Source organism: Mastigoproctus giganteus, chromosome 1 (genome assembly GCF_048544385.1).
Source record: "Mastigoproctus giganteus isolate SK-2022 chromosome 1, ASM4854438v1, whole genome shotgun sequence".
NCBI lineage: Eukaryota > Metazoa > Arthropoda > Arachnida > Uropygi > Thelyphonidae > Mastigoproctus > Mastigoproctus giganteus.
Genome location: NC_143575.1, coordinates 20,200,263 through 20,225,519, shown reverse-complemented (window position 1 = coordinate 20,225,519; position 25,257 = coordinate 20,200,263). Strand labels below are relative to the sequence as shown.

Genomic DNA, 25,257 nt, shown 5'->3' with positions numbered 1-25,257 from the left:
TAAAGTCAGTTGTACTGAAAGTTATGCAAGCAATGTTATGCATTGATGATGAAATCAAAAGTCAAAATTATAACAGAGCAGTATTATATTTGTTTTTAGTTGCAGATGTGCCCGCTTGATTGTTAATAATGCAAATAACATACTGTGAAACTAATTTTTCAACTAATTATTTGTAAAAATAAATCATCATCGACCATTTTCAGTTTACTGCAGGATGAAAGCCTCTCCAGCAACTTTTCAGTTCCTTCTGTTTTGTGCAATGACCATCCATTTACTATGCAATGACCATCCAATTTGAATTTATGCCCTCTCAGGCGGGAACCTTCCTCTTGCTCAGATTATTCTGAGCAAGAGGAAGGTTCCCATCAGCATTGAGAATGCTCAAACCATTCAAAGCTTTATACTCCTCAATCAGATCACCTCGCAGGTGCTTAGTCTCCACACACTGTAATTTGCAAAACTTAAGCCTTTCTTCGTAAGAGCAACCCTTTGTTCCATTCACTAACCTTGTTGCCCTTCTCTGTACTCATTCCAACAGCTCTACATCTTTCTTAAAATGGGGCCTCCAGACCTGTATAGAGTAGCATTGCCTTATACAAGGGGATATCACCTCCTTATCCCTGCTAGAAAAATGCCTGTATATCATTGACAAGACACCATGAGCTACTCTTGCAGCCGGTCTGCACTGCTCAAAAACTTCATATCTGCCTGCACAATTACCCCCAGGTCCTTTTCACTCTCTACCAGTGTAGTACCACACAGTTGACACGTTACTCTGGAGTTACTGCTTACCATATGCAGTACTTTGCATTTGTCAATGTTAAACTTCAGTTGCCACCACTCAGCCCATCTGCTCAACTTTTCTAGATCCTGTTGCAGCAGCAGCATACCATCATTTGTGTCATTAACAACCCTGCCGACCTTCGTATCGTTTGCAAACTTGGACATTAAGCCTGATATACCATCGTTAATATCATTAATGAATAGAGAAAACAACAATGGGCCCAACATTGAACCCTGGGGGGGGGGGTTCCACTAATAACATTAGTCCACAAAGAGCAGTGTCCACTGATTACCACTCTGTCTTCTCCCACTCAACCATCTCTTTATCCATAGCAGCAATTTGCCTCCAATGCCACACTGCTACACGGTCTACCATATGCAGTACTTTGCATTTGTCAATGTTAAACTTCAGTTGCCACCTCTCAGCCCATCTGCTCAACCTTTCCAGATCCTGTTGCAGCAACATGCTGCCAACCTTTGTATTGTCTGCAAACTTGGACATTAAGCTTGATATACCATCATCAATATCATTTATAAATACAGAAAACAACAATGGACCCAACACTGAACCCTAAGGGACACCACTAATAACATTAGTCCACGATGAGCAGTGTCCATTGATTACCACTCTCTGTCTTCTCCCCCGCAACCATCCCTTTATCCATAGCAGCAATTTGCCTCCAATGCCACACTGCTCCAATTTGTGCAGCAGTCTTCCATGTGCAGCAGTATCAAAACCCTTTCTAAGATCCAAATATATGATATCAAAATTATACTTTGCAACCAGTTCCTTTGTGACTACATCATAGTATCTAATCAAATTAGTTAGACAAGACTTCCCCTTAACAAACTCATGCTGTGTCCGAGCTATAACTGAAGTCTTGTCTAGATGATCCTGCAATGCTTTTTTAACCAGTGCCTCCATTAATTTCCATGGAACAGAAGTTAAACTAACAGGTCTGTAATTACCTGTGTCTCCCTTTGATCCTCCTTTGCAGATTGGGGTCACATTTGCACATTTCCAGTCCATGGGTACCTTTCCTGAGTCCAAGGAAGCTCTCATAATTATGGCTAAGGGTTTGCTTACTTCCTTTGCTGCCTCCTTAGCTTACTGCCAGAGTTTAATACACCTCTGGCATTCCTCTCCCTGAATAACTCCTCATGTGAGAATGTAGATGCAAAATATTTATTTAGTTTGTTAGCTACCTGAGCAGGATCATCAACAGTTGAACCATCGATATCAAGTGGACCAATCTGATTCATCACCTTCCTTCCAGAGTTTACATAAGTAAAGAACTCTTTGCTGTTTTTATTTGCATCCTTTGCCAAAGATTTCTTGTAATCTGCCTTTGCCTGCCTAACCTCGTTTGTGACTTGGTTACAGACCAGCTTATATCTATCATAGGCTTCTGTGTCACTGTTATTCATTCATTTTGTGTCACCTGTTATTTATTCAATAAGAAGAAAATGAAAAGGAGTCTCACAATTATGTCATTTCTTTTAACTGCGTATAAACTTACTAACGAACAGCATAAAAACTTCATAATATACCCAACAAAAGTACAAGATATTTTAATTTTGTTGGGTATGCTAATACTAATGCCATTTTAATACTAATGCTCTAAAATTAGCATTAGTATTAAAATGGCAGAATGATGCAAGAAAGCAAAGTTTGTGTAGCAGCTGCCATAAAAAACAAATAAAATTTAAAAATAAATGTCTTCTTAGTTTTATATTCTATATGAGTTTTTCAATAATTATCTAATTCTTCTTTAAATCTGTTAAATCTATTTCAGTCTGTCTCATTGTTTGGACGTCTCTTTTACCTTCTTAGCACATTAGTCAGACAAGCATTAGCAGAGGCATATAATTCAAGAAAGCAAGCTTTTATAGCATCAGCCAAAAAAAAAAAAAAAAAAACCCACCCAACCTTCCCATTTAACAAGGGGTATCAGTGACTAAAACTGCTGATTTCTTTAATGTATCCAGAGCAACTGTATCAAAAGTGATGTCTGCATTCAACAAGTATGGAAAAACAAGATCTGAAAAGGATTGTAGCCTGAAAACAAATCTGCTGCCTCAGAAATAACTATAAAGCTTATTGAGTCTTAGCAAAACAGCTTGGCAAGAACAACTTCATAGAGCTGAAATTTATGGCAAGCTACTCATTATTGATGGTAATGCTAGAAAGAGGATTCAGTGGTGTAATAAGAAGCACAAAAACTAGACACTTGATGATTGGAAACATTATATTTTCAGATAAATCATCATTCACACATTTTCCAGTGTCAGGGAGAGTTTAAGTTTGGTGAATTCAAAAGAAGTGCATCATTCTAATTGTCTTGTGCCAACCGTCAAACAATGGTTTGGGCAATAATATTATTATTATTATTAGCCATATGGTGCAAGGAAGCCTGAGGCTTATGTTGCACCAGGCAAGAAAAAAAAAAAAAAAAATTACCCTGAGAGAGAGAGAGAGAGAGAGAGAGAGAGAGAGAGAGAGAGAGAGAGAGAGAGAGAGAGAGAGAGAGAGAGAGAGAGAGAGAGAGAGAGAGAGAGAGTGTGTGTGTGTGTGTGTGTGTGTGTGTGTGTGTGTGTGTGTGTGTGTGTGTGTCAGAAGCAGAAAGGAATCACCAAGAAAGAGAATGATGATATCCAGCTCAGGACCCTGGTTGTGCCAACCCCATACTCACCAGATGTGTGAGCCCCTTGGGGAATAACTTGGTATTCTTTGTCTTATTATTATGCTGAACAGGCAAATTACTGCCACTGATTACCTTGACATTCTGAGTGACCAGATTTATCCCATGATGCAAATACTGTTTCCCACAAACAATGCCATGTTTCAAAATGATAATGCTCCAATACACACAGCCCATGTGTCCATTCTTGGTTTGAGGAATATGAAACAGATTAAGCATCTCTCATGACCTGCACAATCACCAGATTTGAACATTGAATCACTGTGGGCATATTTAGAAAGGAGAGTGAGAAGCAGATTTCCTCCACCTTCATCACTAAAGGAGCTAGAAATATTGCTCCATAAAGAATAGTCCAATATTCTTCTTAAGACAGTTCAAGATTTATTTGAACCTGTTCCACACACAAGCTGTTTGAAAAGCAAAGGATGGCCCAACATGACATTAGTTCATACCTGTAATTCTTATGACAGGTATTTCCATTATTTTGTCCACCCCTATATATGTTTGCATGTCTTTAATGTAGGGCAACTCACAAATACAGGTTTATCTCTTCCATATTACTCTGTGTTGAAGTACAGTACCTTGTAAGTGTTGATATGTTATTTGACTGGCCACCGTGCAACTAGGAAGCACCTCAGATCTTAACAAAAAAAGTAGGATTTGGATTATCTCTTGTTCATATATATATATATATATATATATCTCATACACACAAGGTATAGAAGTTGCTTCCTAATTACCATCCTTGCAATAAGGAGGCAAACCATATGTCAGTATGGCACATGTGTAGACTAAGAATCAGCCAGTTAGGAGAAAGGGAGAGGGAAAAAAAGAAAGAAAGAAGAATCTTATCCTTTCAAGAGAAAGAGTTCAGGGGTCCAGTGGGCTGTAGGGAAATTTTTGAACAAAAGGGTTATCCTTCTTGAGAAGGCTTGTTTGTGAAGTCTTTTAAGTTGAAATGTCCCTGGTTTTAATTAGCTCCATCTTGTTAGCTTCAAAATTCCTCAAGGTTAGTAACATTAAGGGCTACTTGATATCATTATAGTAGCATGAGTAGAACATGTGGGACTAATCTTTGCAAACTCTGTAGTGGCAGCAGGCAGACTAAGATATTCTGAGGTCAAAAAGTTTGACATTTACTGAGCCATGTCTAGTCAGGAGGTACAATAGATAGATATTTGGGGAGAATCAACTCTGAGCATGTTTGTCAATTGTGAAGTGGACTCTAGAGATAAAGGATTTAGTTACTGATCCTTTGGGTGAGCATGTCCAGCATTCTTGTCACTTTAATATCATTTCCTGCCAACATTTTTTTTTTATCTGCTTTTATAACTGTGTTATTGTTGCAATTCCTTATATTTCCATTTGGATATTCTTCCTGATATATATATGCACTGAGATAGCTTTGTAGGAACACTCAAACTATGACTTCATGCATGGCATCTGCTGCTACCATTGCCATGGCATCTGCTGCTACACTGTCTTTATAATAAGGGCAGAGCCTGGCTACAGAGTGTTCACTAGATTAGTGTAAAGCATGAAGAATGGGCCAGAGATAACCTTAGTCCCAGTGGTGGATTATTGTTGGGATAGACTGGTTGGGGAGAGTATCTGGGATGCATAAACCTTTGTCCAGCATTTCCATTCAGCTATTTCTTGTGTGTATCAAGAGTGGAACAACCACCAGCAAGAAGTTCCATACACTGGTGACCAAAGGGACAGGAGGACGATTCAATGTGCTGCCCAGCAGAATAGACCTGCTACAGTGGAGCAAATTACCATGCAGTACAACATGGGTCACATGACCCAAACAGGAGCAGATGTAGTGTACTCAACACAAGTTACTTTAACTTTGCTGCATGAAGGATTTGTATAGGCTGGTGGGCCAGCATAACTGTGTGGGGCATATGCTGACTGATAGGTACCCCATGGTGGCTATCAATTAGTGTCTCACTGGAGACTTTATACAGGTCCATCATTTCTGACTATCTTCCATGGTGCAATCATCATTGACAAGACAGTGCACCATTTCACAGGGCTTCAAAAGGTATTGGACTGGTTAAGTAAGCATTTGGACAAAGTAAGCATTTGTTTTCCCATGGCTACTGAACTTGCTCGATCTTGGCCCAGTTGTGAACATGTGTGGGATGTTGTGAAATGGTCATTTAGCACCTAGATCCAGCATCATGAAATCCTTATCAAATGTAGGATGCATGGTAAGCAAGGGTTACTACACCTGAGGACACACTTCAGAGTCTGTGCCATGAAGTATCCAGACTGTGCTGCATGCTAAAGGTGATGCAGTCAGGTATTAGATAGGTGTTTTTAATGCAAAGCTATCTGTGTGTATATGTATGTGAAGAAAAATTATAAATTTTTCCCTATCATAACATTTCCTTTATCTTCAACAGGATAGCGGTCCTAATGTTATTTTGGAACATCAGCCAGATGTCTTGGTGGAATTATCTCATATTGATATCAATGGATTAGTTCCTGTGGCAGAAGAGGATGATATCCAACAGTTCAGTGATCCTAGTTTGGAGCTGGAGAAAATCTTGGTTGATTTGGGAGGAGCAAAAGTGGAGGATATTACTATTATAAATCAAAATGATAATATAAATAGTGCAAAATGTACAGAAGACCAAATTTTTGTGAGAAGACTAAAAGTGAAACAAGAAAATACAAACAGTGATTGTTGTTACTCAACTGCCTTGCCTCAAGAATCTCAGTGTTTTATGACCTGTACCTCTAGTAGTGGCACTGCTTGTTTTACAGACATATCCACACTGAATAATGCTCATTCAACGACTGTTGTTACTTCCTCATCCTCATCACAGCCATGTCCAGGTGCTACAACCTCTCTTGTGTCATCAAGCCTTGCACCAAGAGAATCTCTTATGATTAAGGAAGAGCCAAGATCAGGTAATATATGAAATTGTTCAATATTATTTATTTATATTGTTTGTATTCAAATAGGGGTACACAAACAACTTTCTGAATGCACAAATTATAACAAAAGGCATAAATATTACAAATCTAAGAAAAAATAATCACTAAAATTCATTTTTGTGTAAAACTAGTTTTTCAAAAAATATATGATCATCAGTTGTAACTAGTATATAAGCTTGCAGAAAACCATTTCTGCTTGCTCAATGCAACTTTCTGTCATTTTAAGATCTGTTTATACTTTTACACCTAACCTAAATGGAGAGATTGAAAGCTCAAGGAGTAGATTAACAAGTGATATTAATCAAATAGAGGTACACAAACAGTTTTCATTATTAAATCTTTAGTCCTATACAAAAATCACTGACCCTTTTATGTAATCAGGTAATCCACTCGATTCATTCATTTGCTAGCTTCACTGTATACTAATCTTTTTACATCAGCTAGTTATTGTTTTATATGGCTTTTCTTATCTTCTCTAAATGCCAACCATCTTCAGTCATTAGATATCAAAACTGCAGAGGGTTAATGTAATAACAGGGATGCAATTAGATATATGAGAACACCGATAATGGTGACACTTCTATTGCTGTTGACTGTACAAGGACAAAGAATAGGAAAATTTATTTCTCTGCGAGTATCTTGGATAAACTTCATTTTTGCTTCTGGTAACCAATGACTAATCCTACAAAAGAGGTATCTACTGTGTCCAACAAAATTAGCATAAGGATTTTTATATTTCTATATTTCTGAATAATGGAAAACAGTTTATTTTTATATAAAAACAATCTTAATTTATAAATTAAACTAAATTAATATTTAAATTTATAAACTAAAATTTTAAATATGAAAAATAATTCCTAACAACTGGCCACCTTTGGACACTACTATATTGGTATATCCTTAATATGAGAACACCGATAATGGTGACACTTCTATTGCTGTTGACTGTACAAGGACAAAGAATAGGAAAATTTATTTCTCTGCGAGTATCTTGGATAAACTTCATTTTTGCTTCTGGTAACCAATGACTAATCCTACAAAAGAGGTATCTACTGTGTCCAACAAAATTAGCATAAGGATTTTTATATTTCTATATTTCTGAATAATGGAAAACAGTTTATTTTTATATAAAAACAATCTTAATTTATAAATTAAACTAAATTAATATTTAAATTTATAAACTAAAATTTTAAATATGAAAAATAATTCTAACAACTGGCCACCTTTGGACACTACTATATTGGTATATCCTTAAAATGACATTTTTCATAGCTGCAGTTCACTGTTGAAAAAAAGCCGTGAATTAGGGTTGAATTTGAAAGTGTCTACAATTCTGCCAAGACACGATAGGAGGGAGTATATGATGAGAGTCTTGTCGATCAATTCAACCCTGGAAAGATTTTGCAAGGCTCAAGGGGTAGAATTTTTTTCAGCCTGGTCTGTACTTGTTAACAGGAGAGACTGCTTCTACAGGGATGGGATACACTTAAATAGAAAACGTGCAAGAATATTTGCTGATGCTTTCAAGACAGTGTTAGGTGGGTCAGAAAACTGCTAGCTTGGGGGGGATACAAGGACTAATAGATTAACAGTAGCCACTGGCAGAGGTGAAAGTGATTCTTGCACTGCTTCTATTGGAATGAGGAGCAGCCTGGAAAACAAGATGCAGGGTATTTCAGAGACTGCTGGGAGTCATTGTGGTACAAGTAAACACATAGGTTGTGTTAGGGAAGCTAATAATAGGAACAGGTGCATGTATACTTGCGTGTACACGAATGCTAGGAGTTTGGTAAATAAATTTGATAAATTTGAGGTATTACTCAAAATGGCAAAGGCAGATATTATTGGGATATCAGAGACATGGTGTCACACAGATATAAGGAATGCAGAACAAGAATTTGGGGAGTAAAATGTGTACAGAAAGGATAGACAGGATAGGAAGGGAGGAGGGGTTATGCTATTAGTTAAGAAACACATAAAATCCAAGGAAGTGAAGCCAGTTGACATCGCTGAACAGTGCAGTGTCGAGTCAGTTTGGTGTGACATAAGCATTGGAAGATCAAAATTGAGAGTAGGAGTGTGCTATAGGCCTAATGACTCTGATGAGTATAATAAGAAACTGTACAGGGAAATAGAGTGGGCCAGTAAATCAGAGAGTCTTATAATGGGGGATTTTAATTTCCCAGATATTGACTGGAATTTGTGGGATGGTCACTCACACACTAGCAAGGCTTTTGTGGATATATTGGATGATTGTTTTCTACATCAGCATGTTCGGGAGGCAACTAGAGGGAATAATACTCTTGATCTGATTATCAGTAGTGATTCTTCATGCATTAAGAATCTGCAGATAAAGGAACCACTAGGTGGCAGTGATCACAGTGTGCTGAAGTGGGATTTACTCAAAGAGGTAACTACCATCAGGGGTAAAGGGAAGGGTTTTTGCTTTCATAAAGGCGACTATGATGGTCTGAGACTGTATTTAAATTCTATACAGTGGGACCAACTGATGATGTTACCAACAGCAAATTCAAAATGGGAAGCTTTCAACGAATTTATCTTGGAAGCTACTAAGCTTTACATACCAACTAAGAACCCCTCGAACCCCAGTCTTGATTAGACTGGGGTTCGAGCCTGTGACCACCAAATATGGAGGATGCCGAAAGGTCAGAGAATGACCACTGCATATCCTCGGAGCAATATGGCCTTAGTTGCTAATGCTCCTAAAAACCAAATAACAACAACATCAAGGTTTGGGCATGAATGTCAGATGAACTAATGAGACATATGGCAGAGAAGAAAAATGCATGGGATACATATAAATTAATGGGTGACATGGAAGCCTATGATAGATATAAGCTGGTCTGTAACCAAGTCACAAAGGAGATTAGGCAGGCAAAGGCAGATTACGAGAAATCCTTGGAAGGATGCAAAGAAAAACAGAAAAGAGTTCTTTACCTCTGTAAACTCTAGAAGGAAAGGGATGAATCAGATTGGTCCACTGGATATTGATGGTTCAACTGTTGATGATCTTGCTCAGGTGGCTAACAAAATAAACGAGTATTTTGCATCTACATTCACACATGAGGAGTTATTCAGGAAGGGGAATACCAGAGGTGAAGTAAACTCTGGCAGTGAGCTAGATGATTTTGTAATAACTGAGAGAAAAGTGGAGGAGAAATTGTTGAGGATAAACATAAAAAAGGCACCCGGGGTGGTTGGGATCTATCCAGTTATATTAAAGGAGGCAGCAAAGGAAGTAAGCAAACCCTTAGCCATAATTATGAGAGCTTCTTTGGACTCAGGGGGAGGCACCCATAGACTGGAGATGTGCAAATTAGCATTAGCATTAGTAGAGGCATATGATGCAAGAAAGCAAGCTTATTCAGCATCAGCCCAAAAAAAAAAAAAAAAAACACAACCACTACTCCCATTTCACCCCTCCGTTCGTTCGAAATACCTGTCCAGCTGAGCCTTAAATTTGTTTAGGCTATCAACTTCAACAACAAGTGATGGAAGTCTATTCCACAAACCAACTGCCCACTGGCTTAAGGCAAATTTCTGCACATCTATCCAACATCCGCCCTTCCTCAATTTAAATTTATGCCCTCTCAGGTGATTAATCTGAGCAAGAGGAAGAATCCCATCGGCATTGAGCATGCTCAAGCCATTCAAAGCCTTATACACCTCTATCAGATCACCTCGCCGATGCCTAGTCTACAGACTCTGTAATTTTCAAAACTTAAGCCTTTCTTCGTAAGAGCAACCCTTTGTTCCATTCACTAATTTTGTTGCTCTTCTCTGTACTCGTTCCAGCAGCTCTACATCCTTCTTGAAATGAGGCCTCCAGACCTGTATACAGTACTCAAGGTGTGGCCCGACCAATGCCTTATACAAGGGAATAATCACATCCCTATCTCTGCTAGAAAAATTCCTGTATATCATTGACAAGACACCATGAGCTACTCTTGCAGCTCGTCTGCACTGCTCAGAGAACTTCATATCTGCCTGCACAATTACCCCCAGGTCCTTTTCATTCTCTACCACTGTCAGCGTAGTACCACAAAGTTCATACGTTGATCTGGGGTTACTGTTTCCCATATGTAGTACTTTACATTTGTCAATGTTAAACTTCATTTGCCACCTCTCAGCCCATCTGCTCAACCTTTCCAGATCCTGTTGCAGCAGCATAGCATCAGTAGTGTCCTTAACAACCCTGCCAACCTTTGTATCGTCTGCAAACTTGGACATTAAGCTTGATATACCATCATCAATATCATTTATAAATACAGAAAACAACAATGGATCCAACACTGAACCCTGAGGAACTCCACTAATAACATTAGTCCACGTTGAGCAGTGTCCATTGATTACCACTCTCTGTCTTCTGCCACTCAACCATCCCTTTATCCATAGCAGCAATTTGCCTCCAGTGCCATACTGCTCCAATTTGTGCAGCAGTCTTCCATGCGCAACAGTATCAAAAGCCTTTCTAAGATCCAAATATATAATATCAAAGTTATTCCCTGCATCCAGTTCTTTTGTGACTACATCATAGTATCCAATCAAATTGGTCAGACAAGACCTGCCCTTAACAAAACCATGCTGTGTCTGAGCTATAACTGAATTCTTGTCTAGATGATCCTGCAGTGCTTCTTTAACCAGTGCCTCCATTAATTTTCCTTGAACCGAAGTTAAACTAACAGGTCTATACTTGTGTCAGCCTTTGATCCTCCTTTGTGAATTGGGGTTACATTTGCACATCTCCAGTCTATGGGTACCTCCCCTGAGTCCGAAGCTCTCATAATTATGGCTAGGGGTTTGCTTACTTCCTTTGCTGCCTCGTTTAATATAACTGGATAGATCCCACCACCCCGGGTGCCTTTTTTATGTTTATCCTCAACAATTTCTCCTCCACTTTCCTCTCAGTTATTAGAAAATCATCTAGCTCACTGCCAATGTTTACTTCACCTACGACATTCACCTTCCTGAATAACTCCTCATGTGTGAATGTAGATGCAAAATACTTGTTTAGATTGTTAGCCACCTGAGCAGGATCCTCAACTGTTGAACCATCAACATCCAGTGGACCAATCTGATTCATCCCTTTCCTTCTTGAGTTTAAATAGGTAAAGAACTCTTTTCTTTGCATCCTTTGCCAAGGATTTCTCATAATCTGCCTTTGCCTGCCTAATCTCCTTCGTGACTTGGTTACAGACCAACTTATATCTATCATAGGCTTCTATGTCACCCATTAATTTGTATGTATCCGATGCATTTTTCTTCTCTGCCATATGTCTCATTAGTTCATCTGACAACCATTTAGGCCTGAACCTTGAACAATATTTCTTGGTTGGTATGTAAAGCCTGGTAGCTTCCAAGATTAGTTCCTTGAATGCTTCCCATTTTGAATTTGCTGTTGGTAACATCATCAGTTGGTCCCACTGTATAGAATTTAAATACTGTCTCAGACCATCATAGTTGCCTTTACGAAAGCAAAAACCCTTCCCTTTACCTCTGATGGTAGTTACCTCCTTGAGTAAATCCCACTTCAGCACACTGTGATCACTGCCACCTAATGGTTCCTTTATCTGAAGATTCTTAATGCATGAAGAATCACTACTGATAATCAGATCAAGAGTATTACTCCCTCTAGTTGCCTCCCGAACATGCTGGTGTAGAAAACAATCATCCAATAAATCCACAAAAGCTTAGCTAGTGTGTGAGTGACCAACCCACAAATTCCAGTCAATATATAGGAAATTAAAATCCCCCATTATAAGACTCTGATTTACTGGCCCACTCTATTTCCCTGTTCAGTATCTTATTATACTCATCAGAGTCATTAGGCCTATTAGCACACTCCTACTCTCAATTTTGATTTACCTATGCTTATGTCACACCAAACTGACCCGACACTGCCCTGTCCATCGATGTCGACTGGTTTCACTTCCTTGGATTTTATGTGTTTTTTAACTAATAGCATAACCCCTCCTCCCTTCCTATCCTGTCTATCCTTTCTGTAGACGTTGTACCCCCAAATTCCAGTTCTGCATTCCTTATATCTGTGTGACACCACGTCTCTGATATCCCAACAATATCTGCCTTTGATCTTTTGAGCAATACCTCAAATTCATCAAATTTATTTACTAAACTCCTAGCATTGGTGTACACACAAGTATACAAATTCAACCCTACTTCACGGCTTTTTTTCAACAGTGACCTGTACTTGTTAAGTAATTCCGCTGGTCTCCTACTCTTAATATCATTAGTGCCAACGTATACAACTATATCACCTTTTGTGCCCTTAAAAGATGATATCCGCTCTACGTCATCAGCCTTTGCCCCTGGCAGACATACCCTGGTCCTGTTCCACCTATCCTTTTTACAAAGCATGTTCCCCGTTTCCCTGACAATAGAGTCACCAACAACTACCAGTTCCTGTGGGACCAGCGCATTCTGCCTTGGGGGCTGCCTCTGTGTTGCAAGATGACCAAGTGCAAGCTCTGGCGTTGATGTGGGCAGCTGAGAGCTTGATGGGCCCCTCAATTTATTTCCTTCGAGAGCATCCACCCTGTCCTTCAAGGTCTCATATAGGCCCATAACAACGCTGAGTTGTCGCCTAATTTCCTTGCATCATGCACACACAAAGACATCCCCCATGGCGGTATCATGTCCCATACTCGATTGCTCCGCAAACATCAAGCAAACAGTGCATCTTAAAAGGCTGTGATTCTGAGGGCAACTGCCCCCCCCTCAGTTCTCCCCTGAGCCACAGCACTCCCATTAGCTTGAGCCTTTTGCTTTGCTGCTCTGGTCTGAGTCATGATTTCAATTTAATGTCAATAAAATTACAATTTCAGAACAAAATTAAAACCTTAAACTTGTATCCTAACACAGTTATAATGCTATATTTATTTTTCAGTATCGAGTGTTATCTACGAGTTCCCTTTATATAACTTCCGTATCAAGTTATGTATTAATTATTTGTTACGTTTGTACTCTAAGTCGTTATATATATATATATATAGTTAAAAGTACAATTTAATTGACAACGAAGTTTAACAAGATTAATAGATTTTCTGATCAATTGACAATATTATATTATGCACTATACTATACAAAGCTAATGCTATCGAATTCCGGATATGCTGTATCGTGTTACAATGGCGGTAATTACGAACGGTACTTCTACGGACTCTTTAAGTATCGATTAACTTCCAAATCTCGCTGTCTCAATTTAGAATAAACTGAGGATCCTGACTAGGTCTATAGCTACTTATAGATAATAATTTGATATAACAATTGGTTAATAAATCAGCTAAATACGGTTAGAAACTTCTCGTTCAACGGAGCTGCAATTTGTAACACGTGGATTTGATACCGTTACCGATACTAAGTAATACCCACAAAATCTCTATCAAGTTAAACTTTAAACTAATATCGTAACTAGGAATATAAAAATACTCTAGAAAATAAGTAAATATGCCAATTTAAGCTAATAAAACAGAAAATAAATCAGAAAAACCTTCTCTTCTCCAGGAGCTGCAAAATAGCTGCGGCCGCACAGGCTACTCTCGAACCCAAGGTGTGACCCCCAATTCACAAAGGAGGATCAAAGGCTGACACAAGTAATTATAGACCTGTGAGTTTAACTTCTGTTCCAGGAAAATTAATGGAGGCACTGGTTAAAGAAGCACTGCAGGATCATCTAGACAAGACTTCAGTTATAGCTCGGACACAGCATGGTTTTGTTAAGGGGAAGCCTTGCCTGACCAATTTGATTGGATACTATGATGCAGTCACAAAAGAACTGGATGCAGGGAATAACTCTGATATTATATATTTGGACCTTAGAAAGGCTTTTGATACTGTTGCACATGGAACACTGCTGCACAAATTGGAGCAGTGTGGCATTGGAGGCAAATTACTGCTATGGATAAAGGGGTGGTTGAGAGGAGAAGACAGAGTGGTAATCAATGGACACTGCTCATCGTGGACAAATGTTATCAGTGGAGTCCCTCAGGGTTCAGTGTTGGGTTCATTGTTGTTTTCTGTATTTATAAATGATATTGATGATGGTATATCAAGCTTAATGTCCAGGTTTGCAGATGATACAAAGTTGGCAGGGTTGTTAAGGACACTACTGACAGTATGCTGCTGCAACAGGATCTGGAAAGGTTGAGCAGATGGGATGAGAGGTGGCAAATGAAGTTTAACATTGACAAATGTAAAGTACTACATATGGGAAACAGTAACCTCAGAGTAACGTATCAACTCTGTGGTACTACGCTGACAGTGGTAGAGAATGAAAAGGACCTGGGGGTAATTGTGCAGGCAGATATGAAGTTTTCTGAGCAGTGTAGACGGGGTGCAAGGGTAGCTCATGGTGTCTTGTCAATGATATACAGGAATTTTTCTAGCAGGGATAAGGAGGTGATTATTCCCTTGTATAAGGCAATGGTCAGGCCACACCTTGAGTACTGTATACAGGTCTGGAGGCTTCATTTCAAGAAGGATGTAGAGCTGCTGGAACGAGTACAGAGAAGGGCAACAATATTAGTGAATGGAACAAAGGGTTGCTCTTACAAAGAAAGGCCTAAGTTTTGCAAATTACAGAGTCTGGAGACTAGGCACCGGCGAGGTTATCTGATAGAGGTGTATAAGGCTTTGAATGGTTTGAGCATGCTCAATGCTGATGGGATTCCTCCTCTCGCTCAGAATAATCAGCTGAGAGGGCATAAATTCATAAATTCAAATTGAGGAAAGACAGATGTAGGATAGATGTGCGGAAATTTGCCTTTAGCCAGCGGGTGGGTAGTTGGTTGGTGGAACAGACTTCAATGCCTTGTTGTGGTTTATGTTTTAAACCACAACAAGTTAATGTTTTCATAGTGTGAAATTAATGTGTTGGGAAACATTTTTCTCAATGTGTTGATTGTGGTGCTTGCTATTTGGCAGGTTGCTTCATCTTGTTGAAACCGCAATTCTGCTTGACGAATGTATGCTAATTCTAGTTGAAGAAATTTTTGATTGTGTTCTAGTAATTTTTTCTATTATCACGCTGTTACTGCCACACCTTGAGATCATCTTCAAAGAAGTACAATCCAATTATTTTGTTCTGCATTCATTCCACAATACACAGTCACACGGGAGGGGTGCAGTTTTCTCTGCTGCATACTGGATTTCTGTGGCCTACAATTGAAAATTGTCTCTTCACAAAATCATTTAAATGAAAGTGCAGTCACTGGACATTCAGTTTCAAAATCCAACCATCATATACAAAGAGTTCCAAGAGTCTCCTTGCAAATACAACAGAATATAAAAAATTCTGGAACTTTTCGGAGGGAAGCTGTACAAGGGTAGAAGGGAAAATTGGCTAGCCAGACTTTGGGGGGAGGGGGAAGCACAACAACCACAGATGTGAATTTATGTATTCCATTAATAATTTTCAAACATTTCTTCCTGTTTTTCATATTTCCTACCTTCTATATAATTGTAATATATAAGATCATTTTGCAAGACATTCAATACTAGTTTACTACATAGTATTGTTATAAGTATGTACTTTTTAAGGTGATTCAAACCTGCAACCTTTATTTTTTTTGGGCAAGTACGTTACGAACTAGAACAATCTGGCAGTACAGATTAAAACTTTGGCTTAATGCTGGTGACCACTGTTCTGTGGAGATCACAAGAATCAGAGATACTATATTATCTAATAAAAATAATGAATCATCTGAAATACTCAGGCTAATACATAACATTCAAGAAAAGAATTTTCAAAAATCCAGAAGGTGCACAATGTCCACACACATAGGAGTGGAGACTGTTGGTGTATCTAAACAAGTCTGAAGACAGACTTGCATCACAGTCGAAATATGTTACTGTCTTTTTTGAATGGGAGCTTTAGTTAAAGAATCATACGAAACAATGAACTGCCTTTGGAAGTATATAAAATTTGTGGCAACCTAAAAGTTATATCCCTGAATGGGTATGCAGACAGGCTACATGAAATTCTGCTGCTTTCTTTGTGAATAGAATAGTTATTACAGGAATCCTAATTACACATTGACCAAAATGTACTTTTAAGGAGGGTGAAAAAAAAAACAAAAAAAAATTAGATATTAAAATGTTTGTGATCCTTAAAAAAAAAAAAAAAAAAATTGTTCTTGCCAATGTTACATATGAAACTAGGTCTTTTGAAAAACTTGGTAGAGAGAACAAAGAGTAACAGACCTTGTTCTCAGTACATTAAATCAAAATTTCTGTCCTAGCAATATCAAAATTAAAGAGGGCATATTTGTAGGTCCTCAAATGAATGACATTCAGTTTGCAGCTTTTTCAGTTGTAAATACAAATGAAGAAGCTGCATGGGATGCTTTTTAAGGCACTGCACCCACTGTACTTGGAAATGGAAAGTATAACTATGAAGAAGTGGTGAAGAGAATGTTAGCAGTATAAAGATACAGCTTTTGTACTCACATTTGAATGTCTTCTCTGAAGCCTTGGAAGCAGTATTGGATGAGTAAGGTAGTGCTCTCATAAGGACATTTCAGCTATAGAAAAAATATATCAGAGTAAATTGATACCTGAAATGCTCACAGAATACTGCTAGATTTTGAAAAGAGAATGCACTGAGATTTTGTTATGGAGAAAAAAAAATATCTGGAACATGCACATTTCATTCTCAATGTTAATAGTGATCTTCTTTGGATAAATACTATAAAGTACCACATAGCACATTCATATTCTAGTTTTTTACATATATGGCATCTGTGTATGTCTGTATTATAAAATGTGCAGTGTGTTATTACTGAGATTAATATCAATTTATCACTATTACTTATACTAATTGTATATTATTAGTTATGTGAAACAATCTAACATTATGGTTTAAAATCTGCCAGAACTGTCACTTTTACTCATATGCTGTATGTGATAAAGCAATTCTGATTACCGTTTTCAATTCAGTAACAAGAAGCCTTTGGACTCAGTTACCTTTATGCTTGTGGTAGGGGGGGAAAAATCAATTTTTTTGCATAGTGTGACTATTTTGACAAGCTGAACAATTTTATCACCATGCCATCATCTGTAATATCTCTTGTACATCTCTGAATGAAATTGCTCCGGTTGAAAGCTTGGTTTAAAAGCCTGACACAGTCAATGCAATTTATCAAACAGACAAACAGGATATAATCCAAGATCACAAACATTTCTGACTTTGTTAAAGCAATCTGTTATATTATGAGATGCAACTGTTGTGCTATGACTCAAATAAATCTTCAAAATAAAAAACAGTGTTCTTATTAATGGAGCACTTTTAGTTCTTGAGATTGGTCATTAACTGAAATCTTATTTTCATATAATATCCTAATAAAAACAAAGTAAGAACATTCCAATGTATTGCAGCACAAAGAGATAAGCATATATGTATAATCTCTTTGTGCTGCAGTATATTCTTCTTCTTCCAGTCACATAGCTCCCTGAGGAGCTGTTGTGGCCACCAACAAATTCCTCCAACTGCATCGATCATGTGCTATACAAGCAGCATCACAAAGTGTCATGCCCAGAAGTTCACTGATCCCATCCTTCCACCTAGTTGCAGGCTTCCTCTGCACCTCTTCCCCTTGGTTTTTCCTTCCATTATGTTCTTCAACAGAAAGTTTTCCCTTTTTACTATATGACCAAAAAACTTGAGTTTTCTTTTGATGATGCTATGAAGAAGAATTTTAGACCTGCCAATTTTATTCAATACCCACTCATTTGTTCTTCAATCCAAGTAAGAAATACGCATATTCTCCTGTAACACCACATTTCAAATGCCTCAATTTTCTTCCTGCCAACTCTTTTCAGATTCCATCCTTCATATCCATAAGTGGCAACTGGAAAAATTAACAAATCAATGATTCTCAGCTTTGTCTTTAAGGGCAGATCATGATCTTTCCATAATTTTATCAGATCAGTGACCAATGTTTTAGCAATTGCCTGTCGTCTCTTTACATAATTTGAGCAGTCACTATTTTTATTTATTCTTGACCCTAAGTAATCAAATTCATTGACTTCTTCGATATCTTGCCCATTAACCTTCACTTTACTGGAATCGAGATTATCACCAATCACCATAATTTTAGTTTTGCACACATTCAGAAACAATCCTTTTTTTTTACTTGCTTCGCATACTCCTCAGAGTTTCTTTAAGATGATACTTAGAATTACAAATTAGCACAGTATCATCTGCATAATGAAGGTTGTTTATCTTCAGTCGTCCAATTTTGATGCCAGTCTCTAAATCATCCAAAGCTTCATGCATGATTCTTCGGCATAAAAATTAAAAAGGTGAGGTGACAAAATACAGCCCTGCCTGACACCGTTACCTATTGTGAAAAGGTCTGTGTTTCCCATGTTCGGTCTCAGAGTTCCTTCCTGTTCCAGTAGCTTAATCAGCTGAATTATGTGGATTGGGAAACCCATAATAGTCATTGTTTCCCCTATTTTCTCACGTTGAACACAATCAAATGCTTTTGCATAATCTATAAAACGACTGGAACAGTGAATTCTTTGCATTTTTCAATAATCAGTCGTAGGCTTAAGATCTGATCTCTGGTTCCTCTATCCCTTCTGAAACCTGCTTGCTCTTTTGGCATTTCTTCTTCAAGTTTTCTTGAGATTCTGTTCAATATGATTTTAAGAAGAATCTTGCTAGCGTGAGAAATTAGGCTAATAGTCCTGTAATTTGAGCAGATTTTCAGATCTCCTTTTTTTGGTAAGGAGATGAAAACTGATTTCTTCCAATCTGATGGCCACCATGCCATTTCCCAAATTTTTACAATCATTTTATGAAAAAACTGCACCCTTCACACCTGTAGCTTTAATCAATTCCACTGGGATTTCATCAATTCCAGGTGACTTGCCACGCGTTAGTTCTCTGATGGCTTTTTCGACTTCTTCCTTCAGTGGAACTAGTTCATGATCACACCCTTGAAAAGGGAGTGGCAGATCATTAGTGCCAGCAGGTGCTTGGAAGAGCTGCTCACAGTATTCTTTCCACCTTCCTTTGATTGTGTTCTCCTCTTAAAATTTCCCCTTTGGAGTCCTTAATTAAATTAAGTTTTGGTTGGAACTTTTGTCTTAAGGACTTAATTACAGAATACATCTTTTTAGTGTTGTTTTGTTTGTTGTGGTATTTGATTTCTTCACTTTCGATTGATATCATCCTGTTTGTCCTGGCTTAAACAGTGCTTGATGACTTTGCTTAGTTCCTGATACTCTTCGTTTGCTTGTACACCCTGGGTTCTTGCAGTTCTTCTCTGTTCAATAAGTTTAAAAGTGGCTTCTCTAATCCAAGCTTCCTGATCTTTGACCTTTCTCTAATGTGTCTATTTGCTGAATCCTTAATAATGCTTTTTGTATTTTCCAACATTTCCTCGGGTAGCATATTGTCATATAGTTCTAATAGAGCTTGAAAACAATTGCCTGTTTCAAGCATATAATCATTTGGAATATTTTCTACATCCACAATCGTCTAGGGAAAACCTTATTCATGATCTTTTTCAGCTTCAGCTTGAGAACGATGTGGAGTAGCTGATGATCACTGCCATAATCTGCTCCAGGAAGTGTTTTCGCTGTGATTACACTGGAATGCCACCTTTGCTGCATAAGGATATAATCAATCTGATTCCTTGTTTTATAATCAGGAGATTTCTACGTGTAGAGCCTTCTCAGGTGCTGCTGAAAGTAGGTGTTACATACGACAAGACTGTTCAGATGACAATTCAATTAAACTTTCACCCCACTCATTTCTAGTGCCAAGACCAAACCTACCACATTCTGGACTAGAAGAAACTGTCTTGCCTACTTTTGCATTAAAATCACTCATGAGTATCAAAACATCCTTTTTTGGAACCAGATCAAGAGCTGACTGGAGACCTTCATAATAAACGTCCATATCTTCGTCTGTGGATGTTGACGTCTGTGCATATGCAACTAAAACTGTGAGATTTACTGGCTGGCTCTGAAGTCTTAACCGTCATCATTCTATTATTAATAGGATTGTATCCAAGAAGAGACCTTGAACATTCCTTATTCAATATGACAGCGACACCATGTTCTTTTACTTGGTCACTTCGAGAAAAAACAACCAAAAACCCATTTCCAGTTTTGAAATTAAATTACCTCGTCCTGTCCACATGACTTCAGTTGCTCCTCAAATGTCAATTTTATACTTATCCATTTCATTGATGACCATATCCATCTTGCCTTCTGTTAAACTTTTTACATTCCATGTGACCATGTTTACCCTCTTCTTTCTTAAATTTAATTTTGCAGGGCAAACAGTGGTATCTGGGATCTGGTTAATAGCAGTTTTTGGAGTTGCTTTTGTTGTGGTCTCTGTGTCATCAGATAATGTGGTGGTATGACATTGTCTACCACATGGCCGATTTTGAAAGGGGCTGGCTTTAATCACAGGAAGAGTCATCGTGCATCTCATGAAATGCTTGGGAAGAGAAAGTTGACTACAGCAGAGCCCTGCTTATTGCAGAAAGGCTGATTAGAGCTGGCTGTCACCTGGTTTCCAGAGGTCATCGTTTATATATGTATCTATACGGATATATATGTTTTTTTTTTTTTTTTTCCCAGTATATTTCAGTATTTTTTTTTTTTTTTTTCAGTATAACTTCAGTTATAAAAATTAATTGAAGCATATGTTATAAAAATAACATATGCTTCAGTAAGATAAATTGTAGATAGGAGAGTAGGTGGTAGATGACTTGCATCAACCGGTGAAATACCACCACTTTGCTTATTGGAGGCTTGAAGTGGTGAAACCCATGTTTAGTCTCTAGAGCAAAGTTTCCGGCATCACCCCCCTCCCATACTTTTCCTTTAACCTATGCACGGTACTAAGTACTATAAGTTTTGATACCTTTCGTGTTTGGGGTTTTCATAAAAAAAAAAAAGAAAAGTGTGATTAGTGCTGCATTAAAAATGTAATAATAATTACAAAAGCAGAAAGGTACAGGAACAATGATTGTTGGGAGTACTCTCATTATTCTGCTGTGTTCTCCATGACAGTATAGTGATTTTGCTATTTGTCATTCATTTGGAGATGTTTGGGTTCAAGTTCCATCTTGTACAAGAGGAATTTCTAAACACCTCTTAAATTGGCTGTAGTTAGCCACACTCAGAGGACAGAACAGGCTTTTTTTCCATGAGTTATTCTAGATTTTTCAGCCTGCCCAACATTTCTAGAGACATAATACACAGCAGCTCATGAATTTTGCTAGTTTCTTGGGCTATTGCCAGGAAAAAAAAATTTTTCTAAAAGTACAGGTAGGGGAAGAATAATAGGATGGTACATAGTTAAAAATTTCATTGGTCCTAGCCCTAAAGTATGTACAAAGGGTACTAGGAAAGTTTTGCAATACAGCTTTGTTTATTTAATTTTTTCAAAGTAATTTCCTCTACATTCAATACACCTCTCCATCCTCTGAAACCAATCTTTAAACCAGTTCTGCCAAGTTTCACTAGGGAGTAAAGCACACTCATTGTCCCAAGCCCGTAGAAGGTCCTCATCACTGGAAAACCGCCTCCCTTTTAGCTTCATTTTCACATGCGGGAACAGTGCAAAGTCGCAGGGAGCAAGGTCTGGACTGTAGGGAGGGTGCTCGAGAAGTTTCAGTCCTGTCGTGGTCAAATATTCGGTGCAGGCTTTGGCGCGGTGAGCTGGAGCATTATCGTGATGGAGGTACCAGGTGTCCATTCTTGACTTTGGCCGCAGGTTCTTCATAGATCCAATGACTTGAGGCAGGCATTGTTCAGTATACCACTTAGCTGTGACTGTCTTCTGCGTGTCCAAAATGACACATTCCACAATTCCACTCGATTTGAAAAATACAGCTATCATTTTCTTCTTTACAGATCGGGATTTTCTGACAATTACGGGTGTGTCGTCATCATCAAAGACCCAAACTGTTTTGAGCCTTGGTCGGCAGATCGTAATAGTACAGCCAAGTCTCGTCACATGTCACGATGTTGTTCACATACCGAGATTGTCCCTTATCAAACTTTTTTAACATCTCCCGGCACCAAGTCACACGTCGTGTCATCTGCTCTTCAGTCAGTTGATGCGGCACCCAGAGAGAACAAAGTTTCTTCACGTGCAAATGATCTTGCAGAATCAAACGAATTGCTGGTGCATTTAGGCCCAAAGTATCCTCTATCTGTTGGTAGGTCACTCGCCTGTTTTCGTCAAGCATTTTCCTCACAGCAGTAACGTTTTCCTCCGTAACTGACGTTCGTGGCCTTCCCGGCCTCTCAGAATCCTCCAGAGTGAAATTTCCCCTTTGGAATTCTCTATACCACCTGAATATCGTTCTATGATGTGGACAATCATCATCTAGTGCAAGAGTCATTTCTTCTAAGCACTGGTCTATGGTTAAACCACACACGAAATTATACCGCAAAACTGTCCGTATCTCATTTCGTGACCACGATGCCATCGCAATCACTTTACACTCTCACTACTAATGAATAACTGAGCCCATCGACTTGGTGCGGCGGCTACTGTGCACGTATGAACATGTCTCAACATGCAGCAACAAGCAGCTTCCTGTGATTCATTGTTGCGTCATATTGCAAAACTTTCCTAGTACCCTTTGTATGGAGGGGGGGAATTTTGTCATGGGGCTTTCTACTCCTACTTCTGCCACTGAGTAAAGGAGGGAAATTGTAAGAATTGAATTTGTACAACTTTCTTTGAGCATTGACTTAAATATTTCAGCTAAGTTTAACCTGGTGGAACTTATGAAATTCAAAGTTAATGAGATAGCGTGTACAAGTATGGAGACCTCATTTGAAAAAAGACATTGAGCTTCTTGAAAGGGTCCAAAGACAGGCAACTCACATGGTGGAATTAGCAAAAGGGTGACCATATGAGGTAAGGCTCCATATATGTGGGCTACAGAACTTGGCAACCAGGCACCTCAGAGGTGACCTGATTGAGGTTTATAAGGTCTGAGAGGGGTTAGTAAAATGAACAATGGTGGATTTTTCGCTGTTATAGAGAATTCCAGAACTTGGGGGCATAAATTCAAATTACATGGGAGGTTTTGACTAGATTGTAGGGTTTTCTTTTAGCCAATGAGTCATTGATTGCTAGAACAGGTTGCCTTCACAGGTAGTTGAGGCTGACAATTTGAATAAATTCAAAGGTCAACTGAGTAGTTGTGAAGAGGAAAGCAAATAATTTGTATTTTCTTATCTAATCTCTTTCTCCCCCCCCCCCCCCAGCCAGTGCAGCAAAAGCCTGTGGCTTCCTTGCACTTATATGGCTGTTACTATTACTAAATAATTTTAATCCTACTGAACAGAGAACATATGACTTTTTCTAGCAGCTGGCTCAGCCTTGAATTTTTCTTTATAGCTAAATATTTGCTATCATTCCACAGACTTCTTCCGATTCTAGGTTATACTAACGTACCTAGATTTCAACTTCTGTATGCTGATTCTGTCAAGAAAATTGTTACACAATTTCTTGTATCTCAGATTGTTTTCAGTGCATTAAAACCTATTTTAACTTTTGCACACATTTTCTCTGTCTTAATGTGTTGGTCTTCACATATCAGTGTATCCTCATTTTCTGCTGTCACTGCAATACAAGGATCACTGGACTTTGGCATATTCTTCCATCCACTACCATCACTGACAACACCAAATCTGCTTACATTAATTGTCACATCTCCACAAATGTTCTTCAAATGTTGAATTTCAGTGGTGCAGTATACAATTTCTCTACTCAAGTAATGCATCACTGTCTCATATGCTCAATGTAACCCTCCATTTTCACAGATTAATACAGCCCTACCATCTGGCATTCAATGTTGAAACTTTGCAGACATTGGCAATAATATTTAAATTTTCACACTATTACATTTTATATGTAACATACAATTGTGGGAAAAAAATTTGGTGGTAGTAGTTTTTGAACAGCTTTCATATAATTAGTTATTTGTTGAAGTGAACAGCAAGCCATGTATATCATTTGTTCAGAATTAGTTTCATACAGAGATGAACTTAAGAAAGAGTTTTTCTTAATATTTAATATTTTGAAGGTCACCCCTCTACTAAGCATAAGCATATGAACTGCAAGGATCTTGTCTAACTGTGCAGGAACTTCAGTTAGACAAGTTTGCAGATTCAAAACAAATCTTTGTAACTGGTAATTAATATTTAAACAACCCAATTCAACAGCTGGAAGGCAATGCACAATTGCATCTGAATATTTTGTTAAGACATTAAATTAAATAAATTGTTATTATAAAGAAATATTAGGCAAAATGACTATATAATATTATTAATCAATTTGAAAGAAGTCAAGCAAACTTCCATTTTCAACATATGAAAGAAAGTACTTTCTGATAGTTCTTCAGAATCTAACCTACAGAGGACTAAAGCAGAAAATGAAGCCATTCTGAAAAATATAAATGCATATAGATATTACATGAATTACAGAGATTGAACAGATGAAATAGTACCCAAATGATTAAGGAACTCATTCTCCATCAAGATTTAAACTGTTTGAAGTGAGAAAGCATTTATATTTTCTTTTGTAGTAGAGCTAACATTAGACAGTTAAATTTTTCTGCAAGAGAAATAAGTGAGATAACATGAAATGAACAAATACTCAAAATTGAAGAATATTGATTTTTTTCCCTCCCAAAGAACACTAAATCTGTAACTTCCGATTGTTTTTAGTTGTTTTTAATAGAAATTATTTATTCTTGAATTAAAACGTCTTCTATAATTCAACTTAATACATTTT

The 25,257-nt window shown here is 38.0% G+C and overlaps 1 protein-coding gene across 2 annotated transcripts in view; it reads left to right on the top strand.

The window, feature by feature from the left end:
* The window catches only part of LOC150090615 (uncharacterized), a 458,225-nt gene that overhangs the window by 213,659 nt on the left and 219,309 nt on the right, over positions 1 to 25,257 (top strand). For both annotated transcript variants that reach the window (XM_090371783.1, XM_090371775.1), the window contains exon 4: positions 5,897 to 6,407. In XM_090371783.1, the coding sequence (XP_090227909.1) occupies positions 5,897 to 6,407 (511 nt within the window). The remainder of the gene's footprint in view (positions 1 to 5,896; positions 6,408 to 25,257) is intronic.